Raw genomic sequence first — 24,217 nt, 5'->3', positions numbered from 1 at the left:
CTATCTATTGGCCCCAACTTGTTTTTAACCATGTCTAGCTAATATTTTTAGGTGATTAGCATGATGGTTAATAAGCATAAACGCAGTCCTCTCCATATCTCCCAGAGCTACCGAAACGAGGCCACAGTTTGGACTATTGACGAGTAAGAGCAAAATGGCAGGTGGAGTGGTTGACTGAAGAAGGTTTGATGAATTGAAAGATTCCGAGAATTGATTAGGCAGCTATCAAAATTGATTGATTCTGTAGGTTAGATGAAACACGGATCAACCTGAAATAGCACAAGATGCCACCACTGGCCAATCTAACCAGTTTATCTACACCTAACTATGCACTAATCAATGAGTACATTCTTCTCGTTGACAATTATGCAATTGATAGATATATCATACTTTAACAAAAGCAAAATTTTAGGGGGACAATAAGCTATAACAATTCAAATTTATGCAAACTATGGTAAGAAAATTTCTAGGCCAGACCCAAATACCCTCAAAACTTAAACCAAAAACTTGAAACAATTCATCTTTATTGCAACTGTAACCCAACAGATTGAACCCAAAAATTATGGAGAAAAAACTGTTTGTTCTTTGTAGCATAAATTTACTTCTCAAGTGGTACTTACATGAACTGCTAGCAAAATATGTGTAACTTCTCAAGTGGCAGCTACAAGGCAGATAGGAATACAAACTGCAGTATAAGAACAATAAAACTGATCTGCAACTACTGGCATCTCTTTCATGTAATCCTTCTGGCAGCTTCTAACAAGGTCTGGCGATACTGTTTACTCTGCAGATTAGGTGTCAAGAAAATTTGTCATATCTCTGCCCTGTAATATCCAAAGCAACTACAAGTGATTTCTTCTTACAAGATCTTGATCCCCACTATCTTAACGATAAAGAACATTGTTTAAGTGCTTTTGTGCACTTCTAAAGAAACACTTCGCCAGCGCCTTTTCTTGGACATGATCTGAAAATATAAAGCTTCTTGATCAGCGATAACAAATAAGGAACTAAGTTGCTCCACAAGCATCATCAGCAGGTATAAGAGAGCAAAGAAGTTGACATCGAAACTCCAATGTTATGACTAAAGATAATTGTATATGTTGAATATCCACACACATCTACAGGCAATTGGCTCAGACACCAACATTATCTCACCATTCTCTGCAAAAAATTTTTTGCAACCTATTCAATACAGAAATAGCGAGGACACATATGCAGTATTGTTAGAGGATTAAACTTAGGAATTATATTCATTGTAGAGTTAGGAAGTTTAGAGTTTTATTATTTTAGAATTCTATTATTACGTTTATTATTATTTTTCTAGTTTGTTTTATTTAAGATTCCCAATTAGTATTAGGGTTTCTTGTTTAAGGATTTGTAATCCTAGTAGTAATAGGAATAGTTATTTTACTATAAACACGTATTATCTAGGGAATTGAGTAGATATAGTTATTACGAATATTATTGAGAACTAATAGGAGTATCTGAGAATTTGTTTCTCTTTATTGTTGGATTGTTCTTCTTGTTCTGCAACACAAAATGAATGGAGAAGAGGTGCATTTAACTACGATACTTATTTATAAATTTAAAAAAAATGGAGAAAACAAAATCACATATATTATACATCAGTCAGTCATGTAAACCATACTAAATGAATTAATAAACACCGCACCTTACAGGATGGAGGAGGCAAGGAAACCTGGCGAACTGTCTTTCCAGGTTCTTTTAATCGTCGAACCTCTCGAAGCTGGCTCACAATATTCTCCAAAAGTTCCAACCGAATTTTTTCTTTTTCCCTGTGCTCCATAGATTTATTGAGCTTCCCTCTACCCTCTTGCACAACTCTTAGTCTTTCCCATAGCCTTCCAACTTCATTGTCAATTTTTAACCTTTCATAATCAACTGCAGACATGGAATTTCTCCGGAAAACAGAAACCAAGGGTTTTCTTAAGGAGCAACCCACAGGTGGCAATCCACTAGTTATGTCTGACCAACTTCCGCTGATGTCCTGCTCAGTTTGTGAACTGCTCATGGCAGGACCATCACATGATACTGGGATGTCTACAGCAGTTTTCACCAACAGTTTTTCACTTCCATTTCCTCTGACTTCACCACACGTATTAAATTTATCATCAATCACATGAACATCATGAACATAATCATCCATGTTTAACATTGCATTCTGTGAATCTTGATCATGCTTCTTTGAATCATCACAATTATATAGAACATTCTCAGTTGTGTTGCAAATCTGAATCGTCTTTGATGCCAATCCTCCAGTTGTACTAATGATATCACTTTGTTGCCGTACTTCCCCAACATAGGCAACAGTTTTCTCATGCAACTTATATCCTTCTGCAGTTGACAAGTCAAATTGTAATTGCGTCTCTCTTTCCTGAGGACATACTTCATCCAACTTTGAGATTGGTAACTCTTTCCCGAAGGCTAGAGTATGGTCTGGATTTTCCTTCTCGCAAATGGATTCACTAATACTCTGCATCATCTGCAAAGGATTCTCACCTGAATATTGCAATGAATAACCCCTTTTTTCATGTGAGGTTCCCATGTCTCGTGCATCATAATGCAGCTGCTCACTTCCAAAAATCATTTGCCTGTAAGTTTCAACTTCCTTCTCCAAGAAATGCTTTTCCCTTTCCCTTCTTAGTAGGATCTCTTTAAGAATGTTCATTTCTTCAAAATCATAAGCAGATTTTTCTTCTATCATCCTCTGGTATTGCCTAGCTTCCATTTCTATTGATGCCTTCTCCTCCTGTAGACGCAGAATCATTGCCATGGCCTCATCTGCAGCAGTAGCAGCAGCACTCCTCTCTTTCTCAAGTTCAAGATACAAAGCAGCACGAGCTGCATGCTCTTCTTCTAGTGCTTGTTCCAAGACACTAATTGCATTGTTTTCATCAGAATCAAAGAAAAGCTTCCCTTGTGCATTAAATTTCAAATCATCTTCGGGTGATGCAACCCCCTCTGTTGATTTATTTTCATTTACAGTTTCATTTGATTCAAAATCAGGCGGCTTTCCCCCCAGAAAACCCATGCCCATTGTAGATTCCCCGCCATCTAAAATCACATAACCATGCACATTAGAAAGAGCATCAACTATTCAGAAATAATATTAGCATGTGCATACCATGTTCAAAACATTTTTTTTCTTAAAAATGCAGGGGTTGTGTAAAGTAAAACTCTCAAAAGTTAAAACTCAAATTTGAATACTATCACTGACAAAGGTATAGTCCCTGGAAGATACAAAGTTCTTACTCTGCTGACATATTAAAACGGGAAGAGAAGGGAAATCATAGGCTCGAATCTGGATATGCTACTTCTATTCTATATTTCAACATAATATTATAATTGGAAGGTTCAGTTCTACCATTTGGACCTACTCATGGGCATTGGAAAAGAAATAAAATCCAAACCCACTAAATTATAATGCTGTAGAAATCTTTAAATTCTCTTCAATATGCCTATAAATTCTAAGGACATTAAACACAAACTATTTATCTTCTAAAAGTGGTCAAACTTTAAAAGCAAAATTAGAAATAAGAGAACCATGAAAATATGCACTTGAAAAAGATTCTATAGAAATAGAAAATATTAATGCCAAACTTATCTCCACACTTACAATTCAGAGCAAGGCCGCCAGAACTATCAAGTACCATGCTGTCTTCATTACCCTCATTCACCATTTTACTGACGCTGGCAGGAGACGGACAAAGAGATTGTGCATCCCACTGAAAAGTATCATATGCTGAAACAGAAGGCGACCTCCCATTGTCGGTAGCACCTTTCCTACGACGCCTAAGAGCATGTCTCACCTTCTGATTCAAAACCCCCTTCGCCTTGGTATCAGATCTCTCTTTCTTCACATCCCTTGCATACATTACACCACACCCAATACCCACTTCACTCATCTCATGTAATGAGCTACACGAAGCTTCATCATCTAAACCAAAAAATTTATTTTCACAAATTTTCTGCTTCAGGTTTTTATCCCATATTGAATCAAAAGGGAACTTGCCCTTAACAGAGAATTGAACAGAGGATATCTTCTCTGATGGACAGTCTAAAAGCGCTGTTTGCCAGCAGTTATCACTATTAGGGTCACCAAAAAGTCCATTGCAAGGGCATGGCAGAGACAATCCAAATACACCCAGAAATTTCGAGGCAAAGTAAGCAAGGGTTGATGCACAGAGCAGAAGATAGGCAATGGAGAGATCAAGAAATGCACCCACTAGCCCACTAAACGTCCATGATTGTATCTCATTACACGGCATTTTACCAGAAAAATATTCTTCAATAACCCAGCTGACAAATCAAACAAACCGGTTTACTGTTCGATTGAGAGAAAACTGAAGAAAAGCAAAGAGGATAATATGTCAATTGTAAGTCTAACATTTGCCATCAAACTTTTCATTGAATAATCAAATTAAAAAAAAAAAAAGCTAGCAAATATTGCTCAAGAAAATACAGAAAATTATGAGAGAGAGAAAGAGGGATTTTTCCATTCACCGACTTCATTTTTCTTTCAGTTTCTCAGCAACCAAACAAATCCCAAAAAGAGGAAGTTATCATTAGTATGGTTTACAAGTCGACTGACCAAGTGGCTACCAAGCGGAGTCAATCATGAATCATCTTGGATTATCTGCCCATGAGAATTGCTATGAAGTTTCGTTTCACAGAAATGGACGAAGCTGCTCTCTTTCCAAATAATAAGTTTGTAATTCAAACCTCTCGAATTGGCAACATTCCCGATGTAGATACGACGCCGTTGCCTGCGCCCACAGACTTTTGATTGTAGTCAAGATTCGTCAATCTCACGCGCCATTTGTCCGTTCCCCGTTCTTCAGGATCGTGTCTGTCAAACGCCATGAGAGAGTTGGATTGATTATCGTGTGACTTGCGTTACCGTTAAAATAAAATAATAATTATATGATAGGGAATAAAATAATAATTATGCGATAATCTTTAAATAATTTTATTGACTGTATTAATATATTTATTTATTTATAATTAACTTATCATTGTATAGAAATTGCCTATATGATTCCTTCAAAAAATAAAAAGGGCTAATCAATGGCGTTGGATTGAATGTTCTCCCCGTTTGGGTGAGGCCCAAAGCGACATAGCGAGCAAAAGGACTCGAGCCAATTCAATTTTATTCGGCTCGATTTTTTAGTTTCCACTTTCATATCGGTTTATTTATTTATTTATTTTAAACTCATTTATTTGTTTTTAACTCTTAATTCTAATTATATTTTTATCGATTCTTCTAAAAATTTAAATTAAATAAATTAAAATTTTAAATTAAATTAATTCAATAAATATTTTCTATTTAAACTCAATTCTGTCAGCCGTCAACGATGCAGCCGGCTCTTAACTCTTGATTTTCAAGGAAAAATGGCTGAAAAAACCTTTTTATGTGAAGGGATTGAAACCCACAAAACGGGTTGATTTCTCCATGTCAGAAGAGAAATCAGCAACAAAACTGAAGAAAAAATTAAAGAAAAGTAAGGAAATAAAGAAAAGAAATTTTAGAGGGTATTTGATTTAGTTTATAAATCGATCAAATTTGATATATTTATAAGTAGATTAGTATTTAATTTAACTTATAAATTAAAAAAATATTTAAAATAAATTAAAAGTCATAAATAAGGATACTTTACTTATGATCTATCTATTTATTTTAAAATTATTATTTAATTAAATAAAATATTATATTATTCTAATATTTTTAAAAATATCAATATTATCCTTATTTTAATGACTACAATCTTAATTAAATATTATTTTTGATAATTTCAATAAATTAAATTACTTTTGGTCCAACACTTAAAATGTTTAAAAATTATTCTTAAATAATTTTATCAAATAATTATTTATTTATTTTTAATGTGACTCATAAGTTAAAAAATATATTTTAAATTAAAAATTAAAAATTAAAAATAAGTAGTCAAACTAAACACTTTCTTAAAAAATGGTTAAACTTATCCTGTCTATTCGGAGAGAGAAACTAAAGATTTTTTCTATATACAAAAAAGAGTTATTTTTGAGAAATTATATTATAAAGCTACCATATTATTTAGAATGACAAGTTAATAAGAGTTCAATATATATAAATTTAGTTATTAAATTTAAAAAAAATAAAAACTGTTTAATAATTATTTTGTAATTATAATTTTGCAAGACTTATATATATATATATATATATATATATATATTATTATTTTTTAAAAGCATCTGTTCAACTAACCTGCAACAAACAAATAAATAGTGATTTCCAACAATGTAACTACAAGTGCAAGATGTTCATAACTAATTTTATTACAACTATTAAGCCAGAAAAATCAACCTTATTTCAAGAAAAAAAATTTATTGTTATGTTTGGATTTTAAATTTTAGATTTCAAGTGCTTAATTTAAAATTTAGAATTTAAAAGTAAAAAATTTAAAATTTTTTTATTTGACTAATAAAAGGAATTTTCATAGAAATACATAAAAATTATGATATCATTATGTGTGATTGTGGTATGTTGATTTAAACTAATAAGGTAAAAATAGTTATTTTAAATATTCAGTTTTTAAAATTGCCATTAATACATGAGGTTTGGACCAAATTTAAATCAATTTTCATTTAGTCCAAATCTAAATTTATAGGATCAAATCTCTCTATCCAAAAATAGCAAAAATTCTCATACATGTATGAATTTTATTTCTTCTGAAATATTTTTTTTTTAAATTAAAAAAAAAATGAATTTTTTCATTCCAAAAATAAAAATAAAAAAAATATCACTTCAATTGAATTCATACAAAATTATAGTTTCCAAATTAACAGCTCTATATCCGTACAGGAAATTTACTTGTCAAGTTAATTGTTATCCACCAAATTATCACCCTTCATAAGTTCACTGCTCAAGTAACAACTAAATTAAATACAACTCTGTAAGAGATTGAAGAAATCAAATAATTGCAGGTGCCATCCAGAGCCATGAAAATTCTCTGCACTATCCTAGATGCTTCCTTCAACCAGCAAAGGACCACTACGCCAACGTCTTTTCTTCGACTTAACCTGAAATTTGATGCAAATTTTAATTTTTCTGTTAATCAAAAAGTAGCAGCTCTATTACAATAATGGTAGTAATAAAATTAAAGGAGTAAATACATTGGATGTTAGAAGAGGCAATGAGGCCCTGCGGGCAGCCTTTCCAGGTTCTGTTAACTGTCGAATCTCTCGAAGCTGGCTGATGATATCCTCCAAAGTTTGTAGCTGAATTTTCTCTCTTTCCTTGTTCCCTTTGGTTATGTTAGCATAATTACAGCAATCAGCATGATTATAGGAGATTTGTGTAACATAATTACAGCAATCAGCATGATTATAGGAGATTTGTGTAGCATAATTATAGCAATTATTATTCTTGTCCAAATTAGTTCATATTCTCATGTATAAATAGATGTAATATCTCTGTAAATGTGACACAGACAAATACACAATCCTTTTCTTCATTACTTGTATTCTTTCTTCTAACATGGTATCAGAGCCATAAAACTTTTATTTCTAGTTTTTTGGGGTCTCTCTGCTCTCTCTACAACCTGCTTCATTCTTTCATACCTATTATTATACCATTTTTTTTCCTCCTCTTGTTCTCAATGTAGAAATCAGATATTTCAAAACCTATTGCAACAGTTCTGACTGGTTCCAACTATAATCTTTGGGTTCAAGGAATGAAAAGTTTTTTGATAGGTCGCAAGCTTTGGCGTATTGTTACCGGAGATATCACTACGCCGACAAGAGAGAACGATGAAACTGATGCAAAATTTGCTGACCGTCTTGAGGATTGGGATAGTAAAATCATCGATCATCACCGTTTCGCAATACCTCTGCCTCGCCCATCCACATCCGCTTGCTAATTATGACTCGCAAAAGAAATCGGGATTTTTGGCTAATCGATATCGTACCACCGACTTGCCCACTATTATCGGTTGTGGACTACTCTTCATAATCAAACAAGAAGCGTGTCAATGCGGAATGATTTTCTTGCCCGTGTCCAACCTATTTGGAATCAAATATCTCGTGCCAAAATCGTGAAGATCATCTTCATCTCATTCAAGTTCTAATGGCTCTTCGATCGAATATGAGGCCGCTCGAAGCCCTGCTACATCGAAATCCACTCCCATCATTGGAAACCGCTATTCAAGAGATTATTTTTGAAGAGACTCGCCTCGCTTGATAAAACTCCTCAATTTGAAGTCGCTCTTGCAACTACTCGATCCTCACATCGTAAATCGCAATCAACTCGTAAGAATTGTAATCAAATTGGTCATGCTTTTGCATATTGTCCTACCATAAAATGCGATATTGTCATGGTTACGGTCATATTCTTGAACATTGTCCCACACGCCTCCAAGATCAAAAGGAGGGCATTCTAAATTCAAGAATGTCTCAAAGCCCGGATCTTCCTCTCACATCGCTGCATCGAGGGCTCTACCGCCATCACCATGAGTGATCTTGAGGCACTATTCAAACAGTTATCTCTTCTAATTCTCCCCGCCGCCATGTCCGCCACTCCGTAATTCTTATTGGCTTTTTGACTCGCATGTTGTAATCATATGACCACTAATCTTAAATTCTTGTCTTCTCAAAACTCAGATCTTCCTTACCACCAATCCATACTGCAAATGGTACTAAAATGAACATCACACATACCGGTCATGTGTCTACCTCAAATCTTCATCTCCCTGACACCTATTATATCCCTAATTTGGCACTCAATCTTATTTCATGGTCATTGTGTGAAAAAGGACTAAATGTTATTTTTCTCACCATGGTGTCCAGTGCACAGATCCACAAACGGGACAGATTCTTGGGGAGGGTCGCAGAGTGGGTCGATTATTTGAGCTTACATCTTTACATCTTCCTCAGAGATTTGTGTCTGCAGCTACAATCCCTAATTCCTCCATTCACCAATGGCATCTTCGTCTTGGTCATGCTTCTACCAGTAAAATTCAAACTTTAATTTATCGTGGATTATTAGGAACTACTAAATTTGAGTCATTTAATTGTTTAAATTGTCAGCTTGAAAAACAATCTACATTATCTTTTTCTCATAATAATACTACTTCAGACACTCCTTTTGGTTTAATTCATTCTGACATTTGGGGTCCTTCTCCTATTTCTTCAATAAATGGTTTTCGTTATTTTGTAATATTTATTGATGATTATTCTCGGTTTACTTGGATATATTTTTTGAAACATCGATCTGAGTTATCACAAATTTACATCACATTTGCAAAAATGATTAAAACTCAGTTCTCTTGTGACATTAAAATTCTCCAATGCATAATGCCATGGAATATCGATTCTTCTTTGCTTCAGCTTAGTCAACAAGGCACCGTTGTTCAACGCTCTTGTCCTCACACCTCTCAACAGAATGGCGAGCCAACGCAAGCATCGCCATATTCTTGATTCTCAGACGTACTCTTCTTCTTTCGCCTCATGTCCGTAAAAATTTTGGGGAGAAGCATTTTCATGCCGCTTATGTTATTAATCGCCTTCCTACCTTGGTTCTTCATAATTTATCTCCTTTTGAAAAGTTGTTTGGACAACCTCCTGACTATTCCATCCTTAAACCTTTTGGATGTGTTTCTTTTGTTCTTTTACAACCTCATGAACATACCAAATTAGAACCCCGTGCTCGTCTATGTTGTTTTCTTGGTTATGGCATTGAACACAAAGGGTATCGTTGTTGGGATCCTGCTTTCTAATAAGTTACGATCTCTCGTCATGTTACCTTTGGGAAAATACTATGTTCTCTTCTCTTTCCAAATTTCATCACTCACAATCGACTCTCTATTTTTCACCGACTCTCCAAAGAGTCGTTTCCAAGTCCCGATCCAGTGATTGTGATGTGCTCAATATTAGCCCAACTACACCGCCTGTTGAATCAAGACCAGCTTGTTGATCCAAGACTGCGCCGCATCTCCTCCTAGCACTACTCTTCGTCGTTTCTACCCTGTAAGAGAAACTCCTCATTATCTTTCTGATTTTCATTGTTACTCTACTATTGCAACCCTTCATGAGCCTCATTCTTATCGTGAGGCAAATCGACCTCTTTGGCGACAAGCTATGACCGATGAACTTCAGGCTTTAGAGAAAACTCATACTTGGGATTTAGTTGATCTTCCACCAAACAAGACTCCTATTGGTTGCAAATGGATTTACAAAATCAAGACCCGTTCTGATGGAACTATTGAACGCTACAAAGCTCGCTTAGTAGCCAAAGGGTACACTCAAGAGTATGGTATCGACTATGAGGAAAATTTTGCTCCAAAGGTCCGATTAACATCTATTCGCAGCTCTTAGCTATTGCTGCAGTCAGAATGGAAACTTTTCCAGATGGATGTTAAAAATGCTTTTCTTCATGGTGATTTAACAGAAGAGGTTTATATGCATCCTCCTCCTGGTTATCATTCTCCTCATAAGGTTTGCAAACTTCGGCGAGCCTTATATGGATTAAAACAAGCTCCCAGGGCCTGGTTTGCCAAATTTAGTTCCACTCTTGCTCAACTTGGTTTTCTCTCTAGTCCACATGATTCTCGCATTATTCACTCGCCGAATCGATGGTATTGTTCTTCTACGCTTTATGTTGATGATATGATAATAACAGAGATGATTCATCTGGTATTTTAGAGTTACAACATTATCTCAATCAACATTTTGAAATGAAAGACCTGGGTTCTCTCAGCTATTTTTTGGGCCTTGAAGTTTCTCAAAATTCTGATGGCTATTATCTATCTCAAGCCAAGTATGCATCCGACTTACTTTCTCGAGCAGGCATCACTGATAGCAAAACAATATCAACCCCATTGTAGCTCAATTGCAAACTTACACCTCTTGATGGCACTCCTCTTGATGATCCTACTTTATATCGACAGCTTGTTGGGAGTCTTGTTTATCTCACAGTTACTCGACCTGATATTTCATATGTCGCTCATCCGTCACCGCTTTATGTCCGCTTCCGCTCAACTCATTTCTCTGCAGCATAATCCTTCGTTATATCAATGGGACTCTTTTTATTGGTTTGCACTTTTCCGCTACCTCCTCCCTAGTATTATCCGCTACTCGATGCCGACAATGGGTGATCCGGCATCGCCGCTCTACAATCAAGTTATTTTTTCTTCTTGGGTAATTCTCTTATCTCTTGGCGTAGCATAAATCAAACTGTTGTTGCACGTTCTAGCACGTAATCGAATATCGTGCTTGCTGATGCTACATCTGAATTACTTTGGTTACGGTGGTTATTAACTGATTTGGGTGTCACTCATTCTTCTGCCACAATACTCCATTGCGATAATAGAAGTGCCATACAGATTTCTCATAATGATGTATTTCATGAGCGTACCAAACACATCGAAATTGATTGTCATTTTGTACGTCATCATGTTGCTCATGGCACCATATGTTTGATTCCTATCTCCTCCGCTACCAAACCGATATATTCACCAAAACGCATCCTCCCGCCGCTTCAGATCTCTTAAGCAAACTCAAGTTGGCACCTGTCCTACCAACTTGAGTTTGAGGGGGGGTGTTAGCAAAATTACAAAGAATCAAGATGATTATAGGAGATTTGTGTAACATAATTACAGCAATCAGCATGATTATAGGAGATTTGTGTAGCATAATTATAGCAATTATTATTCTTGTCCAAATTAGTTCATATTCTCATGTATAAATAGATGTAATATCTCTGTAAATGTGACACAGACAAATACACAATCCTTTTCTTCATTACTTGTATTCTTTCTTCTAACAGGTTAAATGTAGCTTCTCTCTTCCTTCTTGCACAAATTTTAGCTTTTCTCTCAGCCAAATAATTTCATTGTCAATTTTAAACCTTTCAACATCAAATGCAGACATGGATTTTCTTCGCATGTCATAACGCAAGGATCTGCTTCTTGAACTACCAGTTGGTGGTAATCCCATGGAAATGTTAGGATTTTTTGAGGTAGCAGCAGCATTAGTCGAAAGTTGCCTATTTTTGTCTCTCATGACCTGCTTATAGACACTGGCTTGATCATCAACGACATGAACATCATGAATATCACCTTCACTTTCTTTGTCATCAATAGCTTTCTGATGCAAATTATGTGGGGGAGGAATATTAGACTGAATGAACTTTGAAGTTGCATTTATTTTCTGCGCTTTCTTTTCCTCATCAGGATTTTTTTCAGGACTTGGATGCCTTGGAATGTCAATTTGATTTGAACAGTTTTTATCTTCACTATATTTCGTACTTCGTAAATCTTTCCAGTTTACATTTTCTGCCTTCTCCTCCTCGCCAATGTAATCACTACTCTGTGGCAGTTTCAGCACCGAATCTTCATCGCTAGTATATAATGTTATCTCTCCCTTTGTTGCTGACATACCATACATTTCAGCATACAACTGCTCATTACCAGAAATTTTTTGCCTGTAGGCTTCAACTTCCTTCTCCAAATAATACTTTTCCCTCTCTCTCCTTACTAAGATCTCTTTGAGGATGTTCATTTCTTCAGCATCATATGCATATTTCTCTTCTATTATCCTCTGGCATTGTCTTGCTTCCATTTCTATGGACGCCTTCTCCTCTTGTAGACGCAATATCATAGCCATGGCCTCATCTGCAGCAGAAGCAGCAGCGCTTCTCTCTTTCTCTAGTTCGATATAGAGGACAGCTCTAGCAGCATGCTCTTCTTCTAGTGCTTGTTCCAAGAGTCTTACTGTATTTTTTGCATTGCAATCAGAAACTTGATTTCCATGTGAATTGAACTCCTCAGCAGTTGATGCATTTTTTTCTGCGGGTTCATTCTCATCTACAGATTCATTCAGTTCAAAATCATAGGAAAACTTTCTCTTCGAACCAATATCCACTGAGGTTTCCTTTCCATCCAAAATTTCACAACCATTCACATTACAGGCTGCATCAGCATGTGAAAAAATAATGAGAAACATGCTTTGAAATTCCTGTCATAATTTTTCTTTCTACGTTCAATATTTGCTTAAATTAAGTGCTCAAGCGCGCGGCCAAAGAAGAATGAAAATTTTCGAGCACATTGTAAGCCAACAAACAAAACCATCACCTGATTCACCTTCAAAGTTATTAGCAGGATCCTTGCAGCCTTTGTCTGTGTCATCCTCTGATTCACTGATTCTGCCAGGAGCGGATTGACGAGTTTCTGCATCCGACCATAAAGTTTTATGTGATGGCACCCAGTGCAACTTCCCATTGTAATCAACAGAGCCTTTTCTGCGGCGTCTGAGGCCATTTCTTGATCTGTGACGAGTTACCCACTTCCTTTTCAACTCATATCTCCCTTCTTTCACATCCGGCAAGTTCAATGTACCCATCACAAAACTCTTTCCTTTCATCTTAGCCAAATCTTCGCCTGTAAAATTGTCTGTCCTCCTCTCTGAAGATGAGATGCACGAGACCTCACCCTCCGATCCAATACCCTCATGTTTATCACCATTCCCGTCATTTTCCTTGTTGGAATTGAACTGTAAATCGTTCCTTAGCGTACCAAAAGGGAACTTGCTCTTCGCAGAAGATTGAACAGAGAAAATTTTCGGTAAGGGGTAATCAACTAATCGTTTTTGCAAGCCGGTATTGTTGGCGTTGTCAGGAACTCCAAAAAAGCTATTGCAAGGGCAAGGTAAGTCCAATCCAAGCAAGCCAAGAAATTTGGAGGCCAAATAAGCAAGGGTTGAAGCGCAAAGGAGAAGGAAGGTAATGGAAAGACCAAGAAATGCACCAACTAGCCCACTAAATGTCCATCCGCGAATGGCATGGCAAGGCATTTTTTTCCCCTGAAAAATTTTTTGTTGCTTATGATATGGATGGAATCAAGGAATTAATCCTTTGTTTGGTTGCAGAGAAACGCCAAAGGAAGCAACAATTGCCATCGCCTTCATTGGAGGATTAGGCAGTGAATGGCCTAGTATCTGTCAGCTTACTACGACCACTAGTTTTGGACGGTTATAAATTTGGCGAATTTTCGGACAAGGCGTACGTGGACAGACACACACGGTTCTAATTGGACAGAAAAAAAAAAATGAAGTTCTGTTTCAGACACACACAGTTCTAATTGGACAGAAAAAAAAAAAAATTTATTTAATGTAACCATTTTATATATATATATATATATATATATATATATATATATATATGAGATTCACAATAATTAATATTACAGTAATATCAATTTAATTAGTATTTATATATTTTTTTATTAAAATCATATAATAATAAATGCGTTGCTAAATAGATTATTAATTTATAAATATTTGTTTTCATGACAATGCAGAAAATTAAGAAAATTCAATAATATTAATTCCAAGCAGCTTAATTATTTCATATTAATTATTTCTCTTAATTGTGTAAGATAAAGAGTAATTTAATTAAATTAAATAATATTTATTATAATTTAAGTGATTTAATTATTTTTTTAATTATTATAAAAAAATTTAAACATAAATAAAAGTAAACGATGAAGTATAATTTATATAGATTAAAATATTTCCTTTTATTGCTTGTATCAAGCATTGTGTGTGTTTTCATACATAAAGGTTGCGGGTCGCCCACCTATCACAACATGAAGAAAGAACATCCGCCAATGCTCCTAATCCTAATCAATTTGTAATAATGCATCATAATCCAAATGATACATTGATTAATTTGATTTTTTAATATAATTAGGCGCAAACATATATTTGTTGTCCACATTTAGGTTATACTATGTTTGATATAACGAAATATAATAAAACGTAACTAATTATGTAATAAAATTAAAATTATCATATAATATAATATAATATAATATATTAAACATTACATTATTTTGTTTAGAAGAAAAAAATATTATATTAATGAAATGTAATTAAATTAATAATAAAATTTTAATATATAATATTATTTTAATTTAAAATTATTAATATTTTAATTATTATCACTTTAATGGTAATGATTAGGTAAAAGTGATGGTAACGATATAGTTAAATGGCTGTAGTGATAATTTTTTATATTATCAAATAAAGTAATAAAATATTTAATATAATAATAATTAAATTACATGTTTATTACATCGTATTAAATATAATCTTAATTTATTACAAACTTAATAATATAAATATATATTAAAAAATATAAATTTTGGGTAAGCTTGGCTACTCTGTGAAAATAAAGAAATGCTTTGAGAAAGGAATTTATATTAATTATTGTAAGATTTTTAATTTTGTATTTGATGATTGCTTTAAATTTTTATAAAATATTATTTTTAAAATTAATGAGTCGTTTACCAGTTACCACTTAACCATTTCATTTACGGTAGAATGCATCATCATCATTCATCCTATTGGCATATATATTTTTTTAAAATTAATTGGATTCAACAAATCCAACCTGTGCATGTTGATAAGAATGACACTCCTAATAAGATTAAATAGAAAAATACATTAATAAATTTTAATTTAATAATATTAAAATTATTTTCAAATTTTAATTAAAATTAATTATATAAAAAAATTAAATAAAATAAGTGTTAAATTTTATTTTAATTAATTAACAAGTGATTAAATTAATGATATGTAACTAATCTCTAGATTTTTTATAATTTTATTATAATTATTAATTATAATGAGATTTATATAGAGCTTACGGTATTCTTATAATCATTGTATTTTATTTATAATTTTTCAATTCTCAGGCAAAAATGTGGGAAATTTTCCTTTCACATAACCACCAAGGTGCAATTTCAATGGCCATGTACGACGTCGGAGACAGAGATGTCCAAATTAAAAAGCAATTGAATTTCCATGACATGACATAATACACGTAAATTTTTAATATGTAAGAACAAATAAATAAAAAATAAAATAATTTCATCCAATAACAAGAAATATTGGACAATATAGAAAAGGTGGCTCCCACATGCTTACACTCTGTAATTTTTTTTTAATATAGAACAATATGTACCCTTAATAAAATTGTATTATTTTTATCAAATCTAGCCCATTAGAATTACAGGGTTAACTTGAAAAAAAAGATTGTTTTATTAATTTAATATTTTAATAATTAAAATTTATTAAATTGAATTTTAAATTATTTTTTAATAGTATCTAATTAATATATTTAAAAAATATATTTTTGTTTCATGATCAATGATATCAAACATATTCTAAATTTGAGTAGGTAAAATTGCAGTGGTTGGAGATCTTGTGGTGGTTGTTGAAACTGTATAGACATTAAGTGCAAAAAAAAATTAGTTTATATCATCACAGCCATTTGACTCATCTTCTTAATTCTTATTGAATTTCAAGTAGTTTGATTTTTATTTTTTCTAAGATTTTGAAATAATTATTGGGATATAGCAGTGTTGAAGTGGAATAAATTAACTGCTGTGTGTCAATAAGTCTTGAATTTGCACCTAATTAATACTATTAGATTCTATCCCATATCCTACCAAAATCTCAATGACATTAACATATGGAATGCTTCCTTCTGGATGTATCCAAAACAAAATATATCAATTCTATGGAAATTAAAATATTACATATAATAAATGGATATTTTTATGACAAATATGCATTGATTTTTTTTATTGATGGTCAGAAGTATTATTTAATTATCTTTCGTGTGTTGAGATTAAATTTATTTTTTAATGTTTATATTAATATGTTGCATTCAAATAAATAATTTTAAAGTATTTTTTTAATGAAATCAAACCCTTATTAATAGAGAAAAAAAAGGGAGAATTTCATCTTTATCAATTGGTGGAAATGAATACAATAAGACTCAATGTTTGAAAATTTTTCTTTTCAATTTTCCCTCTGGAGATAAAATATATATATATATATATATATTTCCTGCACATCAGCAGAAAGGCAGGAAGTGAACCCAGGACTCAAAAATTAGACCCTGAGAGCCCTAAGACAAAAGGGAACACTTCAAATTCCAATTACCTGGCAACCCACATTGAAACTAGCTGCCGTCTCTACATCTCAATATTCAACATTATCGTGGAAGGCGAAAGCTATGTGCCAACAATCGCCTGCTCAGAATTTTTTTTTTTATTTTTTTATTTTTCTAAACCACCATAATCCAAGATGCCAGCGTCCAACTCTCAATTGCTGTGCCCAAATTGACTTTTTAACTCGGTATTTTTTTTTTTTTAGCTCAAATTCGATTTAATGTCGGTTTGTATTAAACTCATTTATAATATAAACGAATAAAACTTGAGCTCGGCTCATTTATAAACTTAACTCAAACTCATTAATATTATTATATTAAAATAAAATTTTATTTAAATAAAAATTAAATTAATTATAATTAAATTTATTTATAAACTAAATTCAAGTTCGTTAAAATTATTATACTAAAATAAATTTTAATTTAAATAAAAGTGAATTAAAAATTAAATTAATTATGATTAAAATACATTTAATTTTAATTAATATAAATTTAAAATAGAAAAAATAAAAATACTAAAGAGCCCATTTGAGCCCCACCCCACGTGTTGGCTTGCTAGCCAACTAACAAAAAAACATTTAAGTTGGGGTTGGGGGTGAGTGACTTCCTTTTTTAATAGTTTAGTATTAAAATTAAATATTAATTTTTTAAAAATTTAAAATTTACATAAAAAAAATTAATTAAAGAGATTGAAAGTGAGATTACATATAGAAATGAATTAATAATAATTATTAGATATTATTGTTAATTTTAAAATTTAATCTTTTATAAGTTTAAATTTTTGATAGAGAAAGAAGAAAGGGAGAAAGGTATAATTCATGTTTCAAATTACACTAACACCAAAAGTATGTAATTTTAATTTTTTTAGTAATTTAATATAGATAAAATAGTTCACAATAATTTTTATGTATTTATTATCTAATATTCTAAATTTATTCTCATATAAAAATTAACTTATTTTTTTTAAAAATTAAATCTAAAGTATAAATAACTATATAATTATAAATATATTTTATATATTGTTTATATTCTATTTTTGAAGAATATATTATTTTAAAAATAATTAAAAACAAAATAAATATATTTATAATATTATAAAATTATAATAATTAATATAAATATTTTTGTAAATGAGCCTATAAATGAACTTACTCACGAACCTGTTTAACGAGTCAACTCATTAGTCTATTCAATAAGCCAGCTCGCAAACCTGTTCAACAAGCCAGCTCTCAAACTTATAAATGAGCCGAGCTCAAACTCGAGCTTCAGTCAAATATTGCCGAGCTCGAGTTCATCTCGTTTATTAAACGAACTTAATATTTAAGTTCGAGTTTAGTTCGTTTAGAAATCAAATCGAACCAAGTTGAGCTTTTATCTAGCTGAACCTCGAGTAGCTCACGAGCGGCTTGGTTCATTTATACCCCTATAGCCCATATCACTGCTTGCGCTTGTGGTTGACAGGTTATGCTCAGGTGATTCCCATCTGTTTTGATGGGAACTTAATATCTCGAATTAGTTTGAGACAAGAGTATTGATTTAGAATAAGAGTAGAGATAATGTGCCATTTATAAGATTTTGGTACTCATCTTTCCTTCAATTAATGTTTAGACTTTTTATGAGTATTTTACATTTCAAGTGTTTAATTTTTGGCATGAGAGGTGTGTTAATACCTCACATTGATTTGAGTATAGATAGGGATAAGGTGCTTCTTATAAGGTTTTGGCACTCCTTTGCCTTTGAACTAGTTTTTAGAGCCCATTTTACTAAGAACTATGGCTTGCTTTTAAAAAATTATATATCATTTAAGATAAATTATTGAATACTTTTAATGCATGTGTACCCTCACTCATAGAACTATAGATCTCGTACTCTTAAATTTAGAGATTAACTGATTTTCGAGAGTGATGAGTGAATCCTATAATTTGTCATTATTTAAAATATTGTTAAAAAAATAATGTTATTGTTTTAATATTTTTTATGATTAAATATATTAAATATAATTTTTATATTTCTTAACTAATACATTTAAAAAAATAATAATTTTTTCAAAAGTTAATCTAAGTAAAAGATTATGAATTACTTTTTGGTTAATTGCTGAAAGTCAAGAAACATGTCTAAAACTAATGGTAAAATGTGTAAATTAACACCTAATTTTTATTTAAAAAATTAATGATATTCTTAACTTTTATTATTTTTATTTAATTTTTAAATTCTTATTTTTAGAACCATAAGATTCTTTGTTGAATAAATTTTCTAATTTATTTATCATCACATATTGACATAAGTAGATATCCTTTTTATTTTTATTTTTTTCAACTTTTTAACTTATTTTTATTGTATGTCTCACATCTCTCACTCTCTTAAATGATACTTTTTATCTATATTAATATTTTTATAAGATTATCTCAATATTTTTATAATTATATTTATTTATTTTTATATGTGTGGCTGACATGATTAATTAAATATATTTATATTTAATAGACATAAAAAATAAAAATCAAAGTTTTTAATGGATAAAATAAAAATTGTTGTTACCACTAAACTTTTCAATGAAAAAATATGACATATTTGATGAGAGTGATGAATAGTTTGATTTGATTCAATGGCTAAAAGTATATTACTCATCTATTAAAGTCAGGTTTGAGTCCCATTTCTCGCCTTAAAATTGCTTTTGGTCGTGTTAGTCAAACCTCGAATCACATTTCAGCATTTGGGATCTCAACCAAATCACAAAGCACTGGCTATGGCTAAGGTGGTGATGTGATTGAGAAAGGTTTTGGTGTTAATCCCTTTTCAGATTTCCCAGCATACTCATAGCTTTTACAATTTATTTGGAATTTCGAATTCAATTACGTCTCTATACTCCAATGGAAAATAAATATTTTTCCCAACAAGCTTCTAGTCAATTAGAGCATAAATTGGCTCACAAGATAGAGCCGTGTGCTAAATTGAAATAAAAAAAAAAAATGGAAAAACAATTTCAATCTAATCATTATATGAAACTAATTAAAAAAAAATCATAGATTTGTTTACTAAAAATGATTATATTAGCTCAATCTTCTGTTTAATTGCAGGCTTAAAATGTGATCTCATCCTCCAATTGAATTTATGTTTGTTGACATTTTGTAAGGAGCTAGTGCATGTCACAATCATTTTCCACATATAATCCCAGCCTCCAATTTCAACTTAAAATTTTTGAAAAATCATTTGAAACACAATATTTCCTTACAATTTTCTCAATATCTTATTTTTCATATTTCCTCTGGAATAAAATATGAAAATTGTGATGAAAATCATAAATACCACTTATGATGTTAATGTTGAGTATGTCTTATTTATATTCAGATGTATATATTCAATTAATCAATAAATGTTACATTGTATAAAATTATGGTAAGTCAGATATAAAAATTTCACTACAGATTTGATTAGTTTTTAAAAAGAATATTATGAGAAATAATATATTTATGATTATTTAACTTAAATATGTATAAAAATTAAAGAGTTTAACATAAAAACAAATCTGCAACCTAATCCTATTAATTGCATATCTACTGCTGCTCAAACTAAATGCAATCCACCTAACCCACTTTAACTAGAAGTTCTATTCATACAAAATGTACAGTGAAGAATGAATCAAACTGACTTTTAACAATTAACACATTTTTTCACCATTTTAAGATGTCTTCCAATAAGTGTCAAATGTATAAAAATAGTTAGAGGTCGGAGTAACTAAAAATTCCAAATTAATCCTGACAATCTTTCCCTTTAATTTGGTGTACCAAAAAGAAATGTAAAATGTTGGACAATTGTTTCTTTCTTTTGATCATTGATAATGTTTTCAGATTGTAAAATCTCAAGTTGAGTCTCAATAGAGTTATTTATTAAAAAAAAAAAACCTCTCCAAGACTATGTCCAACGCGCTCTACCGGTGTTTGTGTTAGACCAGGACACCCGGTGTGAACAGAAAACAGACGTGGAATTTTCAGGTTTGTCCAGAAACTATAGAATATAAAGCTGTAAGGTTCTGAAGATTATGGTTTTCTTTCTTTTTAACTGTTTGAGAATCTTCCATGGTGATGTATGCGTGGTAGGTTCCTTGTTGGGAGGTTGATGAAATGCTATTCAACCGTGCAACCTAACAAAGTTGAATAAAAGCACACCTTCAAATAGATACCAAGCTTTCGTTCACATAAATACCGGTCCAAGAAATTACTCTATATTTTCTTTTGGTTACCTTTCCTTCATTCAATGCCTTTCTAGCCGCTCCCTGGCACAACCGCCATGAAGATCAACCGCCTTTGCATCATCTTGCCAACTGACTTGGATGAACTCACACCATATGACCACCCCAAGGTCCCTCCACGTCCACCTCCACCTGCCAAAGCAAAGGTGAAAAAACACCACCACCATGGATGCGGACGTCAAGTTCTAGCTTTCTTTGGGGATTCACTAAGCCGATTGTATGACTCGAAATGGGTTGGTTGTTGTCAGCCTGATAAGCCAAGGAAACAACAGTCTGGTGCGTTTTACGACCTTGACGGAATCCAAATGTCTGAGAAGGTTGGTGGTGACAATCCGAGAATTTTCAGTTATTCTGAGCTTTTTATAGGTTCTAATGGTTTTAGTGAAGATGAAATTCTTGGGAGTGGAGGTTTTGGCAAAGTCTATAGAGCAGTTTTACCTAGTGATGGTACTGTAGTTGCAGTGAAATGCTTGGCTGAGAAAGGGGAACAGTTTGAGAAGACTTTTGAAGCCGAGTTGGTCGCTGTGGCTCACCTACGACACAGGAATCTTGTCAGGCTAAGAGGATGGTGTGTTCATGAAGACCAGTTGCTTCTGGTTTATGACTACATGCCCAACCGCAGCCTTGACAGGGTCCTTTTCAGAAGGCCAGAAAACTTGACAGCAGCACCTCTTAATTGGGAGAGGAGAAGGAAAATAATTGGTGGCCTAGCAGCTGCACTACATTATCTTCATGAACAATTAGAGACTCAGATCATTCACCGGGATGTAAAGACGAGCAATGTGATGCTTGACTCCCACTATAATGCTCGGCTAGGGGACTTCGGGTTGGCGCGGTGGCTGGAACATGAACTTGAGTACCAAACCAAGATACCTTCAATGAGAAACCGCCAATTTCGCTTAGCAGAGTCAACTAGAATTGGTGGCACAATTGGTTATCTGCCACCTGAGAGTTTCCAGAAAAGAAGTGTGGCTACTGCAAAATCTGATGTTTTCAGCTTTGGAATTGTTGTGTTAGAGGTGGTGTCCGGGAGGCGGGCTGTGGATCTCACATATCCAGAGGATCAGATCATTTTGCTTGATTGGATCAGGAGGCTATCTGATGAGGGGAAGCTTTTACAAGCCGGGGACAATAGGCTCGCAGATGGGTCCTATGCACTCTCTGATATGGAACGGTTGATTCATCTCGGGCTCCTTTGCACCCTTCATATCCCTCAACTTCGGCCCAATATGAAGTGGATTGTGGAAATACTTTCCGGAAACATTTCAGGCAAATTGCCACCGCTCCCATCATTTCAATCCCATCCTCGGTACATATCTTTATCATCCCCATCTAATACTAGCACAAGTAACACCAACACCACCAGGTCCATCACCTCCACCCCCAGCTCCAACACTACCATCACATTCACTTCTTCAACCTTTGTCACAGCCTCTGGAGAAAGTTTATATGCAACTGCAGAATTCGGAACCAATGACTTTAGTTCTTCTAACAATAGAAATCATCGACGAAGCACACATTTCATGGTGGAAACTCCAAGAGAAATATCCTACAAGGAAATTATTTCTGCTACAAATAATTTTGCTGGCTCACACAGGGTAGCAGAGGTGGACTTTGGAACTTCTTACCATGGCATCCTCGATGATGGCCACCAAGTTTTGGTTAAGAGGCTTGGCATGACCAAATGCCCTGCAATCAGAACACGATTTTCATCTGAACTTCAAAACTTAGCTAAGCTCCGCCATCGAAACCTAATACAGCTCCGTGGATGGTGCACCGAGCAAGGAGAAATGCTTGTTGTATATGATTATTCAGCAAATCGTCTACTAAGTCACCTTCTTTTCCATCACGATAACAGAGTTGGTCATTCTATCCTGCAATGGTGTCACCGATACAACATCGTCAAATCACTTGCTTCTGCCATTCTTTATCTTCATGAGGAATGGGATGAACAAGTTATCCATAGAAATATCACCTCTTCCTCTGTCATTCTTGATCCAGAAATGAATCCACGACTTGGTAACTTTGCTCTAGCAGAATTCTTGGCAAGAAATGACCATGCCCATAAAGCAGCCACCAAGGGAAATAAATCAGTTCGTGGGATTTTTGGTTACATGTCACCAGAGTACATGGAATCTGGCGACGCAACCCCAATGGCTGATGTCTATAGCTTTGGTGTGGTAGTGCTTGAGGTGGTCACTGGACATATGGCAGTAGACTTCCGGCGACCTGAGGTGCTAGTGGTCGATAGAGTTCAAGAGTTTGAGGCACAGGAAAGACCGCTGGAGGAGCTCGTTGATATCAGGTTGAACTGCGAGTACGATCATAAGGAGCTGACGAGACTTCTCAATTTAGGAATTGCATGCACTAGGTCCAACCCAGAATCAAGACCAAGCATGAGGCAGATTGTAAGCATTCTCGATGGCAATGATCAATTCTTCGTGGCAGCAGAGCAAGAGAAGGAAAGTAGAGCGGGATGGAAACAAAAGAATGCTTGTTCCTTGTCATTGATTAGGAGAATCCAAGCTCTGGGGATACAATGAGCAAACAACAGTAACAAACAGATAAAAACTGCTAGGTTTTGAGGCAGTTAAAAGTTCTTTTTTTCTTTTTGTTCTTTCTGTTTTTGTAACCTCTGTATACTACTCTGTAGATGCTTTATTTTACAATAGATCTGTGTTTGTTAAATATACCACTCATGTAGTACATTTTATTCGCTTCTCAGTATATAAGATTCATCTATACAGATATCATCAGCTATACACAAAAAGCAGTATGCTTTGAGATTGAGAGAAGCTTGTGTAGTTTCTTCCATTAAAATGCAGAGAAATTTGGTTACACTTGCCTACATGACTTACATTCATGCACAATTCTTCGAAGATTATTTTTGAATAGTAGATCAATACTAGAATCAAGAAAAGAAAAGAAACAATGGCAAGGAAGAAATGAAATAATGC

At 33.3% G+C, this 24,217-nt stretch overlaps 3 protein-coding genes across 9 annotated transcripts; 1 reads left to right on the top strand and 2 right to left on the bottom strand.

Moving 5' to 3' along the window:
• Window positions 1-507: 507 nt before the first annotated feature.
• LOC110665866 (uncharacterized) lies at window positions 508-4,752 on the bottom strand. 6 transcript variants are annotated; one of them, XM_058145268.1, is made up of 4 exons: window positions 4,613-4,752; window positions 3,638-4,364; window positions 1,673-3,075; window positions 508-964 (listed from the first exon to the last, which is right to left on the bottom strand). In XM_058145268.1, exons 2-4 carry the CDS (start codon window positions 4,287-4,289, stop codon window positions 905-907), a joined length of 2,115 nt encoding a protein of 704 aa, XP_058001251.1. In that variant the 5' UTR covers window positions 4,290-4,364; window positions 4,613-4,752; the 3' UTR covers window positions 508-904. The 6 variants fall into 6 exon arrangements, with proteins under 6 accessions (XP_058001251.1, XP_058001253.1, XP_058001249.1 ...); XM_058145270.1 differs by having other exon boundaries at window positions 3,638-4,320; window positions 4,613-4,718; XM_058145266.1 differs by having other exon boundaries at window positions 3,638-4,320; window positions 4,529-4,711.
• Window positions 4,753-6,783: 2,031 nt separating this feature from the next.
• On the bottom strand, window positions 6,784-13,987 carry LOC110665865 (myosin-binding protein 3). 2 transcript variants are annotated; one of them, XM_058145264.1, is made up of 4 exons: window positions 13,137-13,987; window positions 11,822-12,965; window positions 7,174-7,309; window positions 6,784-7,080 (listed from the first exon to the last, which is right to left on the bottom strand). In XM_058145264.1, the coding sequence occupies exons 1-4, from the start codon at window positions 13,843-13,845 to the stop codon at window positions 7,021-7,023; spliced, it is 2,049 nt and encodes a 682-aa protein (XP_058001247.1). In that variant the 5' UTR covers window positions 13,846-13,987; the 3' UTR covers window positions 6,784-7,020. The 2 variants fall into 2 exon arrangements, with proteins under 2 accessions (XP_058001247.1, XP_058001246.1); XM_058145263.1 differs by having other exon boundaries at window positions 13,128-13,986.
• A 7,089-nt stretch (window positions 13,988-21,076) lies between these two features.
• Window positions 21,077-23,952, top strand: LOC110665864 (receptor like protein kinase S.2). Its single transcript, XM_058145262.1, has one exon. The coding sequence runs from the start codon at window positions 21,299-21,301 to the stop codon at window positions 23,801-23,803; it is 2,505 nt and encodes an 834-aa protein (XP_058001245.1). The 5' UTR covers window positions 21,077-21,298; the 3' UTR covers window positions 23,804-23,952.
• The last annotated feature ends 265 nt before the right edge of the window (window positions 23,953-24,217 follow it).

The sequence above is a fragment of the Hevea brasiliensis genome, chromosome 4 (genome assembly GCF_030052815.1).
Source record: "Hevea brasiliensis isolate MT/VB/25A 57/8 chromosome 4, ASM3005281v1, whole genome shotgun sequence".
Taxonomy (NCBI): Eukaryota; Viridiplantae; Streptophyta; class Magnoliopsida; order Malpighiales; family Euphorbiaceae; genus Hevea; species Hevea brasiliensis.
This window is presented reverse-complemented; position numbering and strand designations above follow the sequence as displayed.

Coding starts and splice junctions, on each gene's coding strand:
- LOC110665866 (XM_058145266.1), bottom strand. Junction 3,076..3,637: donor TGGCGGCCTTGCTCTGAATT/GTAAGTGTGGAG, acceptor ATGTGATTTTAG/ATGGCGGGGAATCTACAATG. Junction 965..1,672: donor TGCCTCCTCCATCCTGTAAG/GTGCGGTGTTTA, acceptor TTATATTTTCAG/ATCATGTCCAAGAAAAGGCG.
- LOC110665865 (XM_058145263.1), bottom strand. CDS start 13,845: ATGCCTTGCCATGCCATTCGCGGATGGACATTTAGTGGGCTAGTTGGT. Junction 12,966..13,127: donor TAACTTTGAAGGTGAATCAG/GTGATGGTTTTG, acceptor ATGCTGATGCAG/CCTGTAATGTGAATGGTTGT. Junction 7,081..7,173: donor TGCCTCTTCTAACATCCAAT/GTATTTACTCCT, acceptor ATCAAATTTCAG/GTTAAGTCGAAGAAAAGACG.
- LOC110665864 (XM_058145262.1), top strand. CDS start 21,299: ATGAAGATCAACCGCCTTTGCATCATCTTGCCAACTGACTTGGATGAA.